The 19,277-nt window shown below is 35.6% G+C and overlaps 1 protein-coding gene across 1 annotated transcript; it reads right to left on the minus strand.

Annotated features, from left to right (window-relative positions):
- Nucleotides 1-7,485: 7,485 nt before the first annotated feature.
- LOC123251387 (olfactory receptor 480-like) lies at nucleotides 7,486-8,430 on the minus strand. The gene has a single exon (XM_044680638.1). The coding sequence runs from the start codon at nucleotides 8,422-8,424 to the stop codon at nucleotides 7,486-7,488; it is 939 nt and encodes a 312-aa protein (XP_044536573.1). The 5' UTR covers nucleotides 8,425-8,430.
- Between the last annotated feature and the right edge of the window lie 10,847 nt (nucleotides 8,431-19,277).

Consider the following 19,277-nt stretch of genomic DNA (forward strand, 5'->3'; position numbering starts at 1 on the left):
TTTCTTCTGAACCAAAACACCAAGAGAAGTCCGTATTTCATATTCAAATACCTTATTGTTCTCCCTGGTAGTTTTGCCCCTAGGGAGGAAAGAATTGAAGAATACCTTTCTAAGCCTCTTACCTAACACTTAAAAGATTTTTTTTTACCTTCAAGTCAGGGTCTTTTGTTTTCCCTGTAAATAAAATCCATTCAGCTTTATTTGAGAGGTAAAGATGTTACAAAGCATGCTTGAAACTCTGAAAGAATAATTTGAGTTGGAAGACTTTATAAGTTCAGATTGGCTCTGTTTACTTCTCTTCCTGGAAGTCCTTATTTCATTGGCCATTTCCCACTTTATTTACTTCTCCTCAAGAATATACAACAACAAGCTACACTGCTTAAATTACAGATCCAAATGAAAAATTTTGACAAAGTTTTGAAAATCTTAAGTAATCTCAACATACTGAAGGGAGATTATGCCCAGTGCATGTATGAGGAACCCCAGAGGTGTGACCAAAGGAATCTAAATGGATGATCATCCTGGGGAGGAGAAGTAACCTTAAAAGAGGCTAGAGGTGATTTGTTAAGCCTTTTCAGACTCCATTGTTTTATTGATGTTAACTCTTTTCTGTTTTGTTTCCCCTCCATAATAATAAAGAAGTCTATTGGAATTGCAAAAAAGGACTTTTGAATTCAGTGTCTGTGTCCTGCCATGCTTATTATATTTACTGATTCTTCATTTTAAGATTCAATTTTGTTTATTAAGTTCACATATTAATCCAGTGATTCCTAAAGTGGGCACCACTGCCCCTGGTGGGTGCTGCAGCGATCCAGGGGGGCAGTGATGGCCACAGGTGCATTTGGGAGTGGTGAATAACTGTAAGGAGGCAGTGATAGTATGTGACAGGGAGAGCTAAGTAATATTTTTTCTGGAAAGGGGGTGGTAGGCCAAAAAAGTTTGGGAACCACTGTATTAATCTAATCTAATATCTTCTGTTACACTGAATCATTTTCAGGTACCGTGTTTTAACCATCAGCTATATTTTCTCTTGCACTGTCTTTATTTGTACCTTTCCCCTATGACAGTATTGAAGAACATATCATTGTAAAAGTCCATAAACAACTTGTACAAACCCTTTTCCTGGCCAAGTCATAGGTCCTTATGGATGCTGGGTTTCTCACCAGATCCATTGAGATCACATGTTGCCTAAAAGGCCTTTTGTTCCTTTTTGCCTTTGTTAATTATCATAAACTGGATACAATCTATATACAACCTTTGGAGAATTTAATGAGCTAAATATCTCAAATTATTTTAAGGGGTCTTCAGATGTGATTTTTACATATCTAGTAGCATCCCTACCTCTGACTGATCATTTTCCTGCCTCTGAGTTATTTGTAACAAGAGGTAAGGGTCTATTTGTAGTTGAAATGAAGTATAATAGCACCATTATATTTCCCCATCTCCACATTTATTAAAAATGTAATGGATGAGTCATCTGAAGTAATTTTCACTATTTTAGTTCTCAGGTCCACATTAAAATGGATGGGACATATTGGAGACAGGTCTTTATATGGTTACAGTCTCATACCATAGGGTTGGGGGGGTCCCCAAAAAGGGGCTTGGTTACCCTGTAATGGGTTATAATCTCATCCAGGACGTGTAAAGGATTTTCCTGGGAAGCATAGTAGCTTCTGAATAGTTGTTTTTTTTTTTTAATTTATGACTCTTCATCTTACTCTACCCTTCCACAAGAATGATCTAAATTCTTGGTGAAATTTTAGACCCAAAAGATTTTCATCAGCAGTACAGAGGTTTGTGTTTTTTCTGGGTTCCTCTGCCACATTTTAGAATGGTGGCAGTAATAAGAATTTGTTAAAAATATCTCAGCCACGATTGAAAGATTGGCTAGATCTGAAGAACTTGTGACCAGTATCCATGAGTTCATAGGTTTTTTTAAATGTCACACAGCAAGTGGCTATATAGCAACTTATGTGAATCCTAATGATAATGGGTTTGTTTGCTATTGTCATTAACTGGGCTATTGTGATTTTGGGTATTTTGGTACTTCTTTGAATGTGCATTACCTGTTATACTACTGTTTTATGAAGCTGTTACATTTGCACTCACACTGTGGATCATGGCCAAGTTAAAAAATAAATGGATCCCATTTTTCAATGAGAAACCTTTGTATTCTACCTCTCTTTGGCTGACACAGGTGTGTCACTGATTGAAAGCTATATATTTTTATTTTTAAAATATTTTTCATTATTCTTTTCCCTTGTATGTGCAATATAGTATTTGAGTTTTATTTTTTCTCTCATTTTTTAACTCAAAGCACATGTTACCAGTATTAAAGAGTTTTTTTTTTTAATTTTTGCACTAGACTAAGTTTTAAATGTCCATTAGCTCTAAGTCAACGTATACCCAAAAGCTTTAGACCAATGATGTGCAAACTACAGCCCGCAGGCCAGATGCAGCCCCCTGAAATGTTCTATCAGGTGTTGTGTGCAGATGCAAAGCATGGAATCCCTCACTGGCCATCCCTGTACCTTTGCAGGGATTCCATGCTTTGCATCTGCACACAACACAGGCCACCAACTTTATTCCTAATCTGATGAATATAATGAGTAGGATACATACAATGAAACTTCAAAAGAGTTGCCTTAGAAACAGACTGACAGATGAGCATTTCCTTTCCTTTGGCCCCCTCTTTAAAAAGTTTACCCATCACTGTTTTAGACTATAGAAACAATGCCATTGATTGTTTAAAAAAATTATGAGACTTTGGTTAAGAATTCTATCTGATTCCAGGAGAAGGGATTACAAAAGAGCCACTGCACAGTGCCAAGGAAGCACAAAGAGAATCTGCATAGTGCCAATCGAGCACAAGGTAAAAAGAGTCCAACCAATCCCAGTGGGATTGATGAGATTTTGAGCCAAAAGAAGAGGACTTGAACTTCCTTGAGGTTCAAGGTTGTGGCTGTTTGACATATATTAGACACAGGACTTCCCCAAGCCATATTCTACCAAGCACCTCACGTTGACTGCCATTCTTGCTCCCCTATCCCTGAGAGAAAAATTAAAATCAGATCAGGGAGTGCTATTTCCCAATTTGCTGCTAAAATCTAGTCCCTTTTTCTTTCTTTCATACTGCAACAAATTTTCTGTAGTCCTGGCTGCTGATTGGGTAAGTATATAGTTGCTACTATAGGCTTATGGGACATAAATCACTTTAATCAGACCCTGATTCAAGGACTTGTTCTGGGTTTATTTTTCCCTTACTTAGAATTTTTACACATAAGACTTTGATTTTTTTATATTTTGTCTAGAAATATTTTTTTCTCTTTTATTTGGATTTTTGATGTTTTTTTTTTCCTTTTGGCAATTGATTCATATATCACATCACTCAGCTGTGTATCCTTATATGATCCCTGTGTTTGTCAATATCCTCCTCAGGGGAGAATATATTATTATCCTATAATGCAAAATTTAAATTCTTTTGAGAGTAATTTTAGGATAAGAAACTTGTTACCTCCCCAAAACCAGAAAGTGAACTGTTTGTAGAAGGCACCGTGAAGATACCTGCAGAAACCACACACTGCACCAGAAGATCCAGAGTGAACTTTAGGATATGGTGATTTGAACTGTGGGGGGTTGAATGCATTTGTTTTAAATGTACGCTCTCATGCCAAAGGGGACTGCCCCCAAATTGGTTTTTTATCAATGTAGCAATCATTTGTTTTGTTCTTTTTCTCTTTTTTCCCTCTTATTTTATTTTTTTATTATTTTTTATTTATTTTATTAAATATTAATTAAATAATAATAAATAATAAATATTTATTTTATTATAAATTCCCTTTAGAAACTACCATATTGTATACCTTTACTTAAAAATCTTTAGAGTTTTAAGTTGGTTATGTTTAAATGATCCATTGGGGAGACTAGTCTCCCAAAGGATCACAGAGGGAATGTGTAAATAGAATTTTGTGCCCTTGGACCTCATTTCCCAGAATCCTTTTCCTTTTTTGTCCCCACATTACATCCTTACATTTTATTGATAAAGTTGTGTGTAACTCCGCCCCTTGCTCTCTCTCTCTTGCACTCCCAGTCTGGGATCTGCCTCTTTACTAAGGCTATCACTATCTTTTACTTTAATTTATTATTAATAAATCTCATGAAAATTTTATTACTTAGAGTATTGTATATTAATTTTTTATCTTACAAATTAAAGCCTTATGTAAACTGAAATCAATGAAAAGTCTGATTTGGCAAGATAAATAGACAGGCTACCCTGATGAGTTACAAATCAGAAATCAGATTTAAATAATTTTATAGCGAAACCAAGAAGAGAAGTGATATCTTTGATTCAAGAAAATGCTATCTTTAGGCTCCAAGTTATTATCTTTGTGTGGCCACACCAAGTTTATCTTGGGTTTTTAGCTCTGGGGATATAACCATTGAGCACTTTTATGCCAAATGTAGTCTACATGATTAAAATGCCATTTGAATTCCACTGGGACTAAAATAGGTACAAACCCAGACATGAATTGTATAAGTAGTATTCTAAATTCTCAGGGGTATTCATTTATTTTTTTTTCTTTGCCTATGTTTATCTACAATTTTTAAAAAATAAAAAACAAGATTGGTTATCAATATATCCAAACTGGCAACTATTATCTACTATGAAAATTCTCAAAAATGTTCTGGGATCAACACATGGTGATTATGATTATGACAATGTTCACCAGGTATGAATATTGGGCACGGTTACCTCAACAGACTCATTTTTGTCAGGCTATAACCTACACTGATTATGCATATACACAACTGATATTAATATAACATGTCTGAAACAGTTTAGAAGAAACCAGAGATCCTAGATCAAACTTACTATTTATAATGAGGACAATTATCCACATTTGAAGGCAGGATTGACCATCTTTTCAAGGCTCCTGGTAAAATTTCCTAGTATATAGGAGCAATTATAATATATGAAACAGAGATTTTACATAAGTGAGTTGACATATGCTGTGAGTCAGCTAAGGGCCAGGGCATAAGGATCATTCACTCCATGATGCAAGAAGAAAAGGATTCTTGAGCTGAGTAAGATGGTTTGGTTTTGTCCCCTCTCTTTTTGAAACAGAGAAATTTGAAAGCACTTATTTAACTAGACTTCAGGTGTGTTTATCTATAATATTACAGAAGATAGTAAAGTTGGAGCTTTTGTAATCATCTACTTTCAGCATCACTCTTATATTTGTACTTTGCTTTTAATATAGTAAGTAGAATTTCATTGGAATGAATTTCTTGAAGGGAGGGCCAAGTTAAGGAGAAACAGAGATAAAGGATCTAATGGGTGGAGACTCTTGATTCAGGCACATTATGTTATAGAATATAGAAATATAGGTGAAACATTGTTAGAGACAGCAGAGGATGTGAATTTCTAAAGGCCAAAATAGCAAAATGTCAGAGATTTGGACACTGGAGTCTATACTAAATTATTATGTGGGCAACCAAGTCCAGTCCACCAGCAGAGCATTCAGAAGAGAACAGAACACACCTAGCATGTTTTGGATTTCACAGTCAAGACACTAGCAAACATCCATTTTAAAGCTAATTAATGATAATTGGTTAAGCAACATTGGGGAATGAAAACTCACATCAAATGATGATACTGAAAAGATATAAATGAGCACTAGAGATTGATGTTAGGGAGACTCTACCAGAATGGTGAATAGCCATTCAGTCATTTTAGTCATGTCTGATTCTTCATAGCTCCATTTGAAGTTTTCTTAGAAAATATACAAGAATGATTTTTCCATTTCCTTCTCCAGAAAATTATTTTTTATAGATTTCAAAGACAAGGAACAGACGGGAGATCCTAGGTTCAAATCTGACCTCAGACACTTCCCAGCTGTGTGACCCTGAGCAAGTCACTTAACCCCCATTGCCTACCCTTACCACTCTTCTGCCTTGGAGCCAATACACAGTATTAACTCCAAGATGGAAGGTAAGGGTTTAAAAAAAAAAGAAATCAATGGGGAAAGTGATCAGTTTTGAACAGTACATCATGTCAAACAAAAGGACAAATAGAAATTAGGGCTAAATTAAAAGAAGCAAAAGACCAAAAATTAGGAAGGGGATAATTCCATTGCATTCTGCCTTAATTAGACAGATGTAGAATACCATCTTTAAGCCCAGTGTCCTTAGTTTAGCAAAATATTGAAAACATGAAGAGCACCTAGGAGAGGATAATCAAGATGAGCATCAGTCAACAAGGATTTGAAGTGCTTACTCTATACCAGACACTATGCTATAACTTGGAATACAAAGAAAAGCTATAAACTTTTTCTATGTACGAGGTCACATTCTATTCGTAAAGACACCATGTAACCAGGCATATACAAATTACAAACTGTAGGCAGAAAAAAAGCTTAGAAATGAATCTACTCTTATCTTATGAAGCCATGCAGAACATGTCTTAAGGAGAATCAGGGAAACTAAGTGGCAGAGGTGAGGGAACAAGTCATTTCAGGCATGTGATAGAGCCAGTATAATGACATAAAAGATGGAGCAACATGTTTAGGGAAAGGCAAATAGTCCAGTGAAGTTAGATTGTACAAGGTATGGATGGGAGTGAAGTTTAAAACTGGAGAGGTAGAAAGGGGCCTGGTTGTGGAGATTTATTTTTTTAAGTGATGCATTATTGATACCTTTTGTTTATACATGAACTAAATTTCTTCTGGTATCTCTCCCTCCTTACAATTTAGAAAGAGCTAACCCACACAAAAAAGAACACATTTTTGTAGGTATATTAAAACACAAAGGTAGACATTGAGAAAAAGAAAGTTCCTGCCTACACCAAAATGTTTATAGTACCATTTTTGTCATAGTAAAGAACTGGAAACAGTGCAAAGTCCCCAGGATTCAGGAATGACTAGAGAAATTGTGGCATATGAACATAATGAGATACTACTATGCTATGAGAAACAACAAATATGATTAATACAGAAACGTGGGGAAAATATATGATCTGATATAGATTGATGATCGCAGAACCAAGAAAACAAAAGACACATTGCCTATGAAATGGAAATGGAAAGACTCCACGTTAATAGAAAATTAGGGTTATAAGATTCTAAAAAATAATCATAGACCCAAAGAAGAACAAAGAGAAGATACAGCTCCCTACCTCTTTGTAGAGTTGGGAGGTCTGTGTTTATGGAATATTGTACATATTTTCAGTTCTTTGCAATCAATATTTTAACTCACACATTTAAGCCACCAAAATGAAAATAAACCTTCCCTAAAGTCCATTTATTGGTATCACTCAGTCATAACCATTATATCAGTTGAATATTAGATCCTTACACACTGGGATTACTTCATTTTATTAGGTCCTTAAAGGCAGGCAATGGTTCATTTTTGTTCTCAAAGCCAACAAATTTAATGCAGTGCCAGGGACATAGTATGTACTTGAAAAATACTTGCATTGATTTAAATTCATGAAAAAAGGTGTTTCCTATTCATCAGTTTCCTCAAGGCCCCTTTTACTTCATTGTTCCTTAGACTGTAGATCAGGGGGTTCAACATGGGGATCATTACAGTGTAGAAAACAGACACCACTTTATTCTGATCTGTTGTATAGGTGGATTGAGGCATCATATAAATGAATATACTGGTCCCATAGAATAAAGTGACAGCTGTAAGGTGAGAGGTACAAGTCGAGAAAGCTTTGGATCTCCCCTCAGGGGAGTTTATCTTCAGGACAGAGAAAAGGATGTACACATAAGAGATTATGATAATTAACACTGTGGTCAACATTACTGATCCAGCAGAGGCAGGAGGAAGAATTTCAGCAAGATCATCTTGGTAGGAAGAAAGCCTCAAAAGTGGTGAATAATCACAGAAAAAGTGATTGATTTTATTGGGTCCACAAAAAGACCTATTCAAAATGCAACCAGTGAAGATCCAAGCATTTATACAACCACCTAGGTAGGAAGTGATGAGTAACAGAGTACAGACCATAGAAGACATGTTGGTGGAATAGAGTAGGGGACTACAAATGGCCACATACCGATCATAGGCCATCACAGCCAGCAGGAAACACTCAGTGGTCCCAAAGATGGCTGTAGAACACATTTGGGCCACACAGCCTCCCAGAGGGATTGAGGTTTTGCCAACAAGGTAATTCATGAGCATGAGAGGTGTGACAGATGAGGAGAATCCAATATCCACAAATGCCAAGTGGCTGAGGAATATGTACATTGGAGTATCAAGTAGGGAGCTATTTCTGATCAATATGATTATACTAAGGTTACCAACTAAAGTGACAGTGTACACACTTAGAAATATCACAGAGAGGATGACACAAAGGGTTGAATCATCTGTTAAGCCCAAAATAATGAATTCAGTCACAAAAGTACAGTTATTACCAGACATCTGCTTTGGAAAGAGTGCCTATTAGGAAAAAAAAAAAGAGATTAAATTAGGTTACAGGACTAAGATTTGGATAGATCTATTGACATCTTCATGAAACATTCACTGACCACCATCTGCATGCACATTGACTGACCATCTACATGCTGCCCCCAATAACTTCTTAATTGCTAATTCATAATATTTCTGTAATCCTTTTTTAAATTGCTAGGGAATAGGAATTATTTTGGACTTTATATTTGTGTAGCACCTAGGAAATTCACTGATAAATAGTAGGTACTTAATTAATACTTGTTGATTTATTGATTCCTTGTGTCTTTGCAGCCTTTGGTACTGTCTCCTTGTAAGTTTTAATGACATTGGCTTTTCTGGTACTGGTATTCCTTTGACAGATTATGATCCCAATGTCCCCTCGCAATCACATATGTGTCTTCAGGATCTTGCCTAGGCCCTCTCCTTTTTTCTATATCTTCTAAATGAGCTCATTAACTTCCACTGCTATTAACATCTCCATTCAGATGAATCTCAAATCCATTTTTCCACCTGTGAACTCTATCTAATTCATATATAACCAATAGTTGGACATTTTTATCTATATGTTCCCAAAACATTACAAACTCAGTAAGTCCAAAAGAGGATTCATCTCATCCTCAACCTTCGATCTAAAATTACTTATTTTGAAAATTTCTTACTTCTCTTCAGGGCCTCACCATCCTTCCAAATACCCTGATTTGCAATCCTGGAATCAATCTTTACACTTCCCTCCATCTTCCCTTCCCAAACCAGTCAATTGCCAGATCTTGCCACTTCTCCACAACATATGTCTCATCTCTTCTTATGTCCACTTACACAGCCCCCACCCTAACTCTGGTTTGCCTCTCCTCTCATATGGACTATTAAAAAAACCTCTTAGAAGACTAACCTTTCCTTTTCCTACACTATTCTCTAAAAACCTACCAAAATGATCTTCCTAAAGCCTGTGGCTGACTATGTCACCTGCTTGCTCAAACCTCATTGTCTTTAGGACAAAATAACAATTCTTCAGCATGATATTTAAAGTCCTACACAATATGAATCTAGCCTCCCTCTTCAGATTTATTTCATGTTACTCTCAGGCATGTGTTTTATATTCCAACTAAACTAACCTACTCTCTGTTTCCCAGTCTCAGAATCCTATTCCCATCTCTATCCCTCTACACAGACCATTCTCCATGCTCAAAATGCAATACATCGCCTCTGCTCCTTAGAATCTCAAGTTTCCTTCCTTTCTCAACTAGTGGGTCACAACTTACAGGTTGTTTAGTTTCTAAAACTCTGTTCCTTCTCAACTTGTCTTTTGTTTGCTTATTTGTATAAATGTTTTATCCTTTCCAATATGGTAGACTATAAAATCCCTGAAATTAAAGACTGTTTTGAATTTTTTTTCTTTGTATCCCCATGCTTAGGAGTGGCTCTGTGTATAGGAGGGATATAAAAAATATTAGTTGAACTGCAGTAACTCACTTTTCAAAACTTTAAGTCTCATTTATTTTTATATTATCATCATCAGATAGCAGGAATATTAATAACTAAGTAGTGCAATTTAAACTCCATAAATTACTTTCCTCCCACAATTTGTAGAGGAAAATATTGTTATCATCATTATACAGATGAGATAACTGAGGTCACAAATGTTCAATCACTTACACAGAATCACAGACATAGCTGGTAAGATTCAGATCCAAAATTCAAACTAGCTGTCTTGACTTCAAGTCCAGTTGTCTTTCCACTACATTAAACAATGCAATCCTAGAATCAATCTTTACACTTCTCTCCATCCTCCCTTCTCCAGCTAGTCAATTGCCAGATCTTGCCACTTCTCCACAATATATATCTCGTCTCTTCTTATGTCCACTCATACTTTTCTCTCAAAGCCTCCATTTGAGAAGTGAAATAAAAATAATAGATGGAACAAGTGGACCTCTCTCTTCATATACAGAGATCTTCACCTAAACTGTCCTTGGACCTAACCATGTTTTATCAGGTACTTACTGTTTATAGTGATGTTTCAGGATACATCATTTGGTCTGTGGTAGAGCAGAATTTACTTACTAACACACTGAAATAATGCTCCATGCATATAGCTTGCTCCAAATTTTGGTTTTATATGGCACTACAAGGGACCAGTCACATAAATGAATCTTATTCATTGAAGTAGACAGAAACAAAAAGACAAACACACACACACACACAAGCACGGATGCAATAGAGCCCCATGTGCAACTAAAATCAAAACAAAGCCTGGTGTAGCAAGAGGAATAGATAGGTCTCCCTGAAATGAATTTCAAATCAAAAAACATACCTAAGTATTTTTGTAGCAAAACCAAGAACAGTAGTGGTACCTATTGATGCCAAAATGATAACTTTAGACTCCAAGTTAATATCTTTGCATGGCAGCACAATATTTATATCGAATTTAATAGCATTTGGGATATATAACCCCTTGAGTACCCTTAAACTAAATTAACTTATATTGTTAAAATGCCCTTTGAAGCCCATTGGGATTAAGAAAACTACACACACAGAGATGAGTTGTATGAGAAGTTCTCTTAATTCTCAGAGGTCTTCATTTATTTTTTCTTGGTTTATGTTTATCCAAAACTTGTACAAAGTGAAAAACTAGATTCAATAACAACATATCCAAAATAGGATGATCTGTCATGTAAGCCCTTAGAAATTATTCTGGAATCAACATGTGGAAATTCTGTTTGTGACAGTGTTCATAAGGTATGAAAAATGGTCATCTTCACCTCACCAGATTCATTTTCATCAGGCCATAACCCATACTGATTACACACATATACAACTGAGGTTGATAAACCTTCTCAGCTTAATAAAAACCACAGATTCTGGAACAAAGGTACTATATTCAAAGTAAAAACAATTATATATATATACATATAGACATATAGACATATAGACATATATATTTGTAAAATCAATAGTGAAAATCTTGTCAAGGTTCCTGGTAAAATTTCCTTGGAATAAAAGAGCAGTTATGATATATGACTCAGTGATTTTCTATAGGAAAGCTGACACATGCTGTGAATCAGCTGATGGCCAGGAGATAAGAATCTTTCATTCCCTGGTCATGCAAGGGGACAAAAGGTTCTGGTGTTTGGCAAGATGACTTTTTTTTTGAAACAGAAAAGCTTGAAAGGATTTCCTTACAAAACCCTATAGGTTATTAGTCTTTCCTGTCACAGAACAGAATAGGAAAAGTTGGAGCTTGTGCAATACACTGCTTTAGACCTCACTGCTATATTTTTATTTCGCTGTCAGAATGTTAAGTAGAATTTCCTTTAAATGAATTTTTTGAAAGGAGGGTCAAGGTAAGGAGAAGATCAACATGTAGGATCCAATGGATAGGGACTCTTAAGCCAGGCAGCTTATGAGTTACTGGAATATCTGAACCCATCGACAGGAACCCAGGAAGATACTAGGGAAAAAGAAATGTTAGGAAGATCTAGGAGATGGAAGTAAAATCTGCATATTTTCAGAGAAAATAAAGTGGATTCTCTGAGCTGACTTCTCCAGTAACTTTTACACATGTTCAATAAAGCAATTTAGTGAATCGGAAGCTTAGATTTCCCTCTCGTGGCTTGCTCAGATACAAAATCCAGACAATATTCTAAATATAGCCTCTTAGCTGTTATATGAAACAGTGTTCTATGAACCAGGCAATTATATTGCAAGCCTTTGGATTCTTTGATTGTTTTCACTTGAATTATTTTTAAACCCTTACTTTCTATCTAAATAACAACTCTAACACAGAAGAGCAAGGACTTGGCAAACAGAGTTAAGTGACTTGCCCAGAGTCACATATCTAGGAAGTGTCTGAGGCCAGATTTGAGTCATGTTCCTCCTGACTCCAGGCCTGATGTTATCTATGCTGAGCCACCTAGCTGCTCCCTTGAACCATTTTTTTTCCCAGCATATTTTTCAGTCTTCTCACCTATATTCCTTGAAATAACCTAACTTTAAATTAGATGGTCTAATCAAATTATTTGTAATATTTCTTTCCACTTCATTCTTTGTAAAAGATAATCTATAATTATTTTCATGGTAATCTTTTTGCAATTCTATTTTAATAAGCTACAATATAAAATGAAAAAAATCTATAGGCAGCTGACTGGTGCAATGGACCGAGTACTAAGCCTGGAGTCACGAAGAACTGAGTTCAAATTCAGTCTCAGATATTTATTAGCTATGTGCCCTTGGGCAAGTTACTTAACTTCTGACTACCTCAGGCACATACTACATAATAGGTGCTTAGGAAAAACTAGGGTCATGCCCCTATAAACTTAAAGGTAAAAGCAAAGCCACACACAACTTCCATATGCAGTAAAGAGGTTTGCTGAAAGATATGTTACAGTAAGCCTGGAGATTGTTAAGATAATAGTTAGGGCCACAAGATCCTAATGGGTCACCTAGATAGAGTAGTAATCCCAAAAGATCAACCCAAATATAGTTGGTACTGTAGGAGAATGTGTGGAATCTTCTTATTCCAATCCCAAGATATCAAACAGTTGTACAGGGCTAGCAATCTGAACTGAAGAATCAATGATTGGGGAACACAACTGATTCTTGTTCTTAACTGAAGCCCTAATAAGTTGATGGAGATAGCTATATTCCCTTAATTGACAAGTTAATAAACCAGTGTGTTAGGTCTATCAAACTAATTAGTTAATCAACTTGTTCTGATTGCGGATTAAATCTTAAATCTTGATGATAGGAATACTAAAAGTAAAACCCTTTCCCTGACTTTCTCAGGATTCTGACAACTGAAGCCTCCCACTGGAACTTTGAGAATCATGGGCAAGTGAAACTGGCTTCTTGAAAGATGATTTACTTATTGTAGAGTTCAAGGAAGAGGGAAAACTCAGTAAACAAGGGAAAGAGGGAAATGGGATTTCCTAAATTAATCTAAGTTGATAGCTAGTTGTTAGATCTTCAGATGATGATTATTAATCAAGGATCTTTGTATGGCTGACAGACTGGCCAGGCCTGGGTGGTCTGGCCCTAAATCAAGGTTTGACCCTGATGATGATGGATTTTCTTTGTGTAGATCTTCTTATTGGTAATAAGTCAGAGAACTGAGGTTGATGAATACAGTTGGATGAGTCTGTAGTTGAAGTTGGTTTGTGAGTATTGAGAGAATTGGCTCTGCCTAAGTCCCTATTCCTCCCTTGCCCAATATCTCTAGACTGAGACCCAGAGTAGTTCAGTTCTCCTCCTTATATAGGCAAATGCTCCTGGCTCATGCCAAGCTCACACCAAGCTCATGCCACCTCAGTTCATTCTGCATTCTAAGCAGGTAACTACCTATCACTCTTGACCCAACATGGTTGCCATTAATTTTTTTTACATCATGAATAGTATTTTTTTATCACAAGACCATTGGGGTTATCTTGAAACTGTGTGGATAGAATTTGTTCCAAATTCTCTTACCCAGAATCCCATTTGCATGTTTATACTAAGTACTACCATAGAGAGGATAAAGTTTTGGTGTGACCTCGTGTCTCTGTCTCTGTCTCTGTCTCTGTCTCTGTCTCTGTCTCTGTCTCTGTCTCTCTCTCTCTCTCTCTCTCTCTCTCTCTCTCTCTCTCTCTCAATGTGGCTGCTGAAGCTGGCTAAGAGCCAGCAGGAGAATTTACACAAATGGTCATAATTTAGTTAGAAAATTAAGCTTTGTACTTCTATTTTTTTTTTACTTCTACTTCAAGTGATTATTAATAAACTTTATAAAAATAATGCTTGGAGTTTTTTTTATATCAATTTAAATCTTACAGAACCTTACAAGGCTGATAATAGTTTAGTCCTTCACAGTTGATCATAATACAATATTTCTTACTGTATACAATGTTTTTCTGGTCCTGCTCACTTTACTTTGCATCATTTTACAGATGTCTTTTCAGGTTTTTCTGAACTCATCCTGTTTGTCATTTCTTATGGCCCAAAACTATTCCATTACAGCTATATACAACACACTTACAGCCATTCCAACAAATTGGAGGAATTCCATGTGAACTGGAAAGACCTCCAGAATTAATGCAGAGTCAAAGGAGCAGAACCAGGAGAACATTGTACACAGAGACTGATACATTGTGGTACAATCGAATGTAATGGACTCCTTTACTAGCAATAATGCAATGATCCGGGACAATTCTGAGGGACCTATGAAAAAGAACATCATCCACATTCAGAGGAAAAACTATGGCAATAGAAACACAGAAAAAAACCAACTGCTTGGACACATGGGTTGTTGTGGATATGATTTGGGACGTAGACTCTAAACAACCATATCAACAATATGGAAATAGGTCTTGATAGATGATACATATAAAAACCAGTGGAAATGCACATCGGCTACTGGGGGGGGGGGGAAGGGGAGGAAGAGTAAGAACATGAATCATGTAACTATGGAAAAATCTTTTATTATAAAATTAAAAAATTAAAAAAAAAACATTTACAACCATTCCCCAGTTGATGGACCTCTCACTTTCCAATTTTTTGCAACTACAAAGGGCTGCTAAAAATATTTTTGTACAAGTAGGTCCTTTTCTCCTATCTTTGATCTCTTTCAATCTAGAGGTATTGCTGGGTCAAAGTATATACAATTTTATGGTCCTTTGAGCATTGTTCCAGATTGCTTTCTAGAAAGACTGTATCAGTTCACAGTTCCACCAACAGTGTATTATTTTTCCAATTTTCCCACATCCTTTCCAAAATTTATTATTTTCCTTTTTTTTTTTTTTTTAATAACCCTTACCTTCCGTCTTGAAGTCAATACTGTGTATTTGCTCCAAGGCAGAAGATTGGTAAGGGTAGGCAATGGGGGTCAAGTGACTTGCCCAGGGTCACACAGCTGGGAAGTGTCTGAGGTCAAATTTGAACCTAGGACCTCCCGTCTCTAGGCCTGACTCTCAATCCACTGAGCTACCCAGCTGCCCCCTTATTTTCCTTTTTTATCATATTAGCCTATCTAATAGGTGTGAGGCAGTATCTCAGAGTTGTTTTAATTTGTATTTCTCTAATTGATAGTGATTTAGAGCATCTTTTTTCATATAGTTTTACTTCCTTCATCTGAAAACTGCCTCTTCATATTCTTTGACCATATTATCAGTGGGAAAAATCCTTTGAATTCTTAAAAATTTGACTCAGTTCTCTATATATTTGAGAAAGGAGACTTTGTCAGAGATCCTTGCTATAAACTCCCCATTTTTCTGTTTCCCTTGCAATCTTGCTTACATTGCTTTTGTTTGTATAAATCTAATTTAATATAATCAAAATTATCCATTTCATTTTTGTTATGTTCTTTATGCCTATTTGGTCATAAGGTCTTCCCTTATCTATGAGTCTGACAGGTAAACTTTTCCATATTCCTCTAATTCATTTAAGGTATTGCCCTTCATTTCTAGATCAAGTATTCATTTTGACTGGCCTTGGGGATTTTTCTTCAATTTATTTTTCTAAAATAGGATTGGTCAAGTATTATATTTCCTCTTCTGTTAATCTGGGCAATTTATATTTTGCAAACATTCATCTATTTCTCTTAGATTGTGAAATGTATTGGCATATAGTTGGGCAAAATAACTCCAAGTAATTGCTTTAATTTCTTCTTCTTTAATCTTCTTTTTCACATTTTTCATTTTTTGTACAAGTATTTGATTCTCTTCTTTTTAAATCAAATTAACTATTGGTTTCTCTATTTTACTGATTTTTTAATAAGCTGGCTCCTTATCTTATTTATTAGTTAAATGGCTTTCTTACTTTAAATTTTATTAATCTCTTCTTTGATCTTCAAGATTCCCAATTTGATGTTTAATTGGGGACTTTTAGTTTGTTATTTTTTTAGTTTTTTTTAGTTGCATGTCCAGTTCTGTTCTTTCCCTATTTTACTAATGCAAGCATTTAGAGATACAAATTTTCCCCAAGTACAGTTTTGGAAGTATCTCATGAATTTTGGAATATTGTCTCCTCATTTTCATTCATTTTGGAGAAATTGTTGATTGTTTCTATGATTCTTTGACCCACTCATCCTTTAGGATAGGATTATTTAGTTTCTTATAAATTTTTAGTCTTCTTCTGCCCTTTGTTGATTGGAGTTTTATAGCATTATAATCTGGGAAGGATGCATTTAATATTTATGCTTTTCTACATTTGGTTGTGAGGTTTTTAAGTTCTATTATAAGGTTAATTTTTGTGGAAGCACCATTTACTGCTGAGAAAAAGTTATATTCCTTTCTATTCTCATTCAGTTTTTCCAGAGGTCTATGATTCAAGCTTTTCTAAAGTTCTATTTACCCCTTTAACTTCTTTCTTCTTTATTTTTTGGTTGAGTTTGCCTGCTTCTGAGAGTGAAAGGTATGAAATTTAAATCAATATCAATAACTCCAAGTATTAATTTTATAAAGTTTATTAATAATCACTTGAAGTAGAAGAAATAAAAAAGGAAATAGAAGTATAAAAACCTAATTATCCAACAAAAATAATACCGTGTGAGTAAGTTCTCCTGTCTGGCTCAAAGACAGCTTCCTCAGTAGCAATTAGAAGAAGAGAGAGAGGATGGAGTCAACCAGAACTATATCCTACATATGTACACCCACAGTGTTTACACGCAGAGTGAGGATGCAAATGGGATTCTGAGTAAAAGAGTTCTGGGGAACAAAATTCTATCCACACAAAGGTTAAGGTCTCTCACTAATAAAGTTTTACAGCATTTTTCCTCCTGAAACTCATATTACTTCTCCTTTAGAAATGTAAGTGCTATGCCTTTTGGTGCATATATGTTTAGAATTGATATTGCTTCATTGTCTATGGTACCTTTTATCAAGGGGCTCCCTTCCTTATCTCTTTTTATTAAATCCATGTTTCTTTTGCTTTGTCTTAGATCATGGTTACCATCCCTGCCTTTTTAACTTTAGTTAGGGCATAACAGGTCTGCTCCAGCCCCTTACTTTTACTCTGGGTATATCTTCCTGCTTTCAATGTGTTTCTTGTAGACAGCATAGGGTAGAATTTTTGTTTTTAGTCCACTCTGCTAACTTCTTCTACTTTATGAGAGAGTTCATTCCATTCACATTAATAGTTATGATTACTAATTCTGTTTCCCTCCATCTTATTTTCCCCTATTTATCCTCTCTCCTTTTAACCTTTCCCTGATCACAAATGCTTTGCTTCTGATCACCACCTTCCCCAATTCACCTTCCCATCTTGTCTATACCCTCCTTTTCTTATCCCCCTCCCCTCCTGTTTCCCAGTAGGGTAAGGTACTTTTCTATAGATAACTGACTGTGAATGTCATTCCTGCTTTGAGCTAATTCCAATGAGAGTAAAGTTCAAACATTACTCACCGCCTTGCCATCTTCACCTCCACTGTATTGATTCTTATACATCTCTTCGTGTAAGATGATTTATCCCCTTCTATTTCTCCTTTTCTCCTAGTGTGTTTCTTCTTATTATTTCTTGAATTTTTTTTATATCATCCTGTCCTATTCAGCTTATTCCCTTCCTCATTTCTACAGATATAATTTCTCAGTCTTAATAGTAACAAAGTTCTTAAGTATTTTAAGAACCTTAGGTATCTTGAGTACTTTAAGTACCTTAAGTATCTCAAGTATCATATATATCTTGGGTATCTTGATTATCACCTTCCCACATATACAGGTAAATGATTTAACCTTATTGAAGCCATTAAGCTTTTCTGTTTACCTTTTCATGCTTCTCTTATGTATTGAGTTTGCTCATCTACTGCCTGGAAGTCCTCTATTTCATTAAATATCAAAATTTTCCCCTGGAGGATTATGTTCAGTTTTGCTGGTAGGGGATTATTGGTTTTAATTTCAGATCCTTTGCCTTTCAAAATATCATATTCCATGTCTTCCAGGCCCTTAATGTAGAAGCTTTTAGGTCCTGTTTAATCCTGACTGTGACTCTGTGATATTTGAATTGTTTCCTTCTGGCTCCTTGTAGTATATATAAATATTTCTGTACAAGTAGTCTATTTCTGCTTTGTAATTGTCTCTTTAGTATAAAAGGAAATCTCCTTTTGCAGATTTAGGAAGTTTATTTGAGATGAAAATTTTTAAGTTCAGTCACAATGTCCCCAAGTCTCCATTTAGGAAAATTCCCAACATTCCAAATACACTGTCAGTGGCCTTATCTCTCCACCCAGGTGAGCTTGAATCCTTGCATATGTGGCCCTGTAGTTGCTTCTACTTTTGATGTGTCTGTTCTCACTTGTTCTTAGGTGAAGGACTGTTGGAGAGGGAAGAGACCATGTGACTTCCAAAAGATTAGAAGAGAAAAATGTCAGAGGTTTGGATATTGAGTGAATCTATACTAGAGTCTGTGGGCAACCAATTCCAGACAACCAGCATAGCACTATGAAGACACCAGAACCCATCCTAGCAAAACATTGATTTCAGTCAAGATTACAGCTCCTACAGGCAAGGAAGAAACTATCCTTTAGATATGCTGCATGTGGAAGTGATATTGGTAGAGCTAATATTTTGTAACAACTGCTATAAATTTGAACATACTTTCCTAGGGCCTGAGATGGCACAAATGACAGTATACTAATGGTATGTAGGGACATATTTATAACTTCAAGATGTGCTATATCTTCTCAGTAAATATACTTTTGTAAAGCTAATTGATGATTAGAGAAATTATATTAGGGAACAAGTACTGCCTTAAATGATGATACAGAGGAAATGAAATTGGGACTGGAGGTTGACATTGAACATATCATACCTGAATAGGGAAAGGGGTTTGAGTGAATAGAATAAGAAAAAAGACCATAATCCCTTCAG

Source organism: Gracilinanus agilis, chromosome 6 (assembly GCF_016433145.1).
Source record: "Gracilinanus agilis isolate LMUSP501 chromosome 6, AgileGrace, whole genome shotgun sequence".
NCBI classification, from domain to species: domain Eukaryota; kingdom Metazoa; phylum Chordata; class Mammalia; order Didelphimorphia; family Didelphidae; genus Gracilinanus; species Gracilinanus agilis.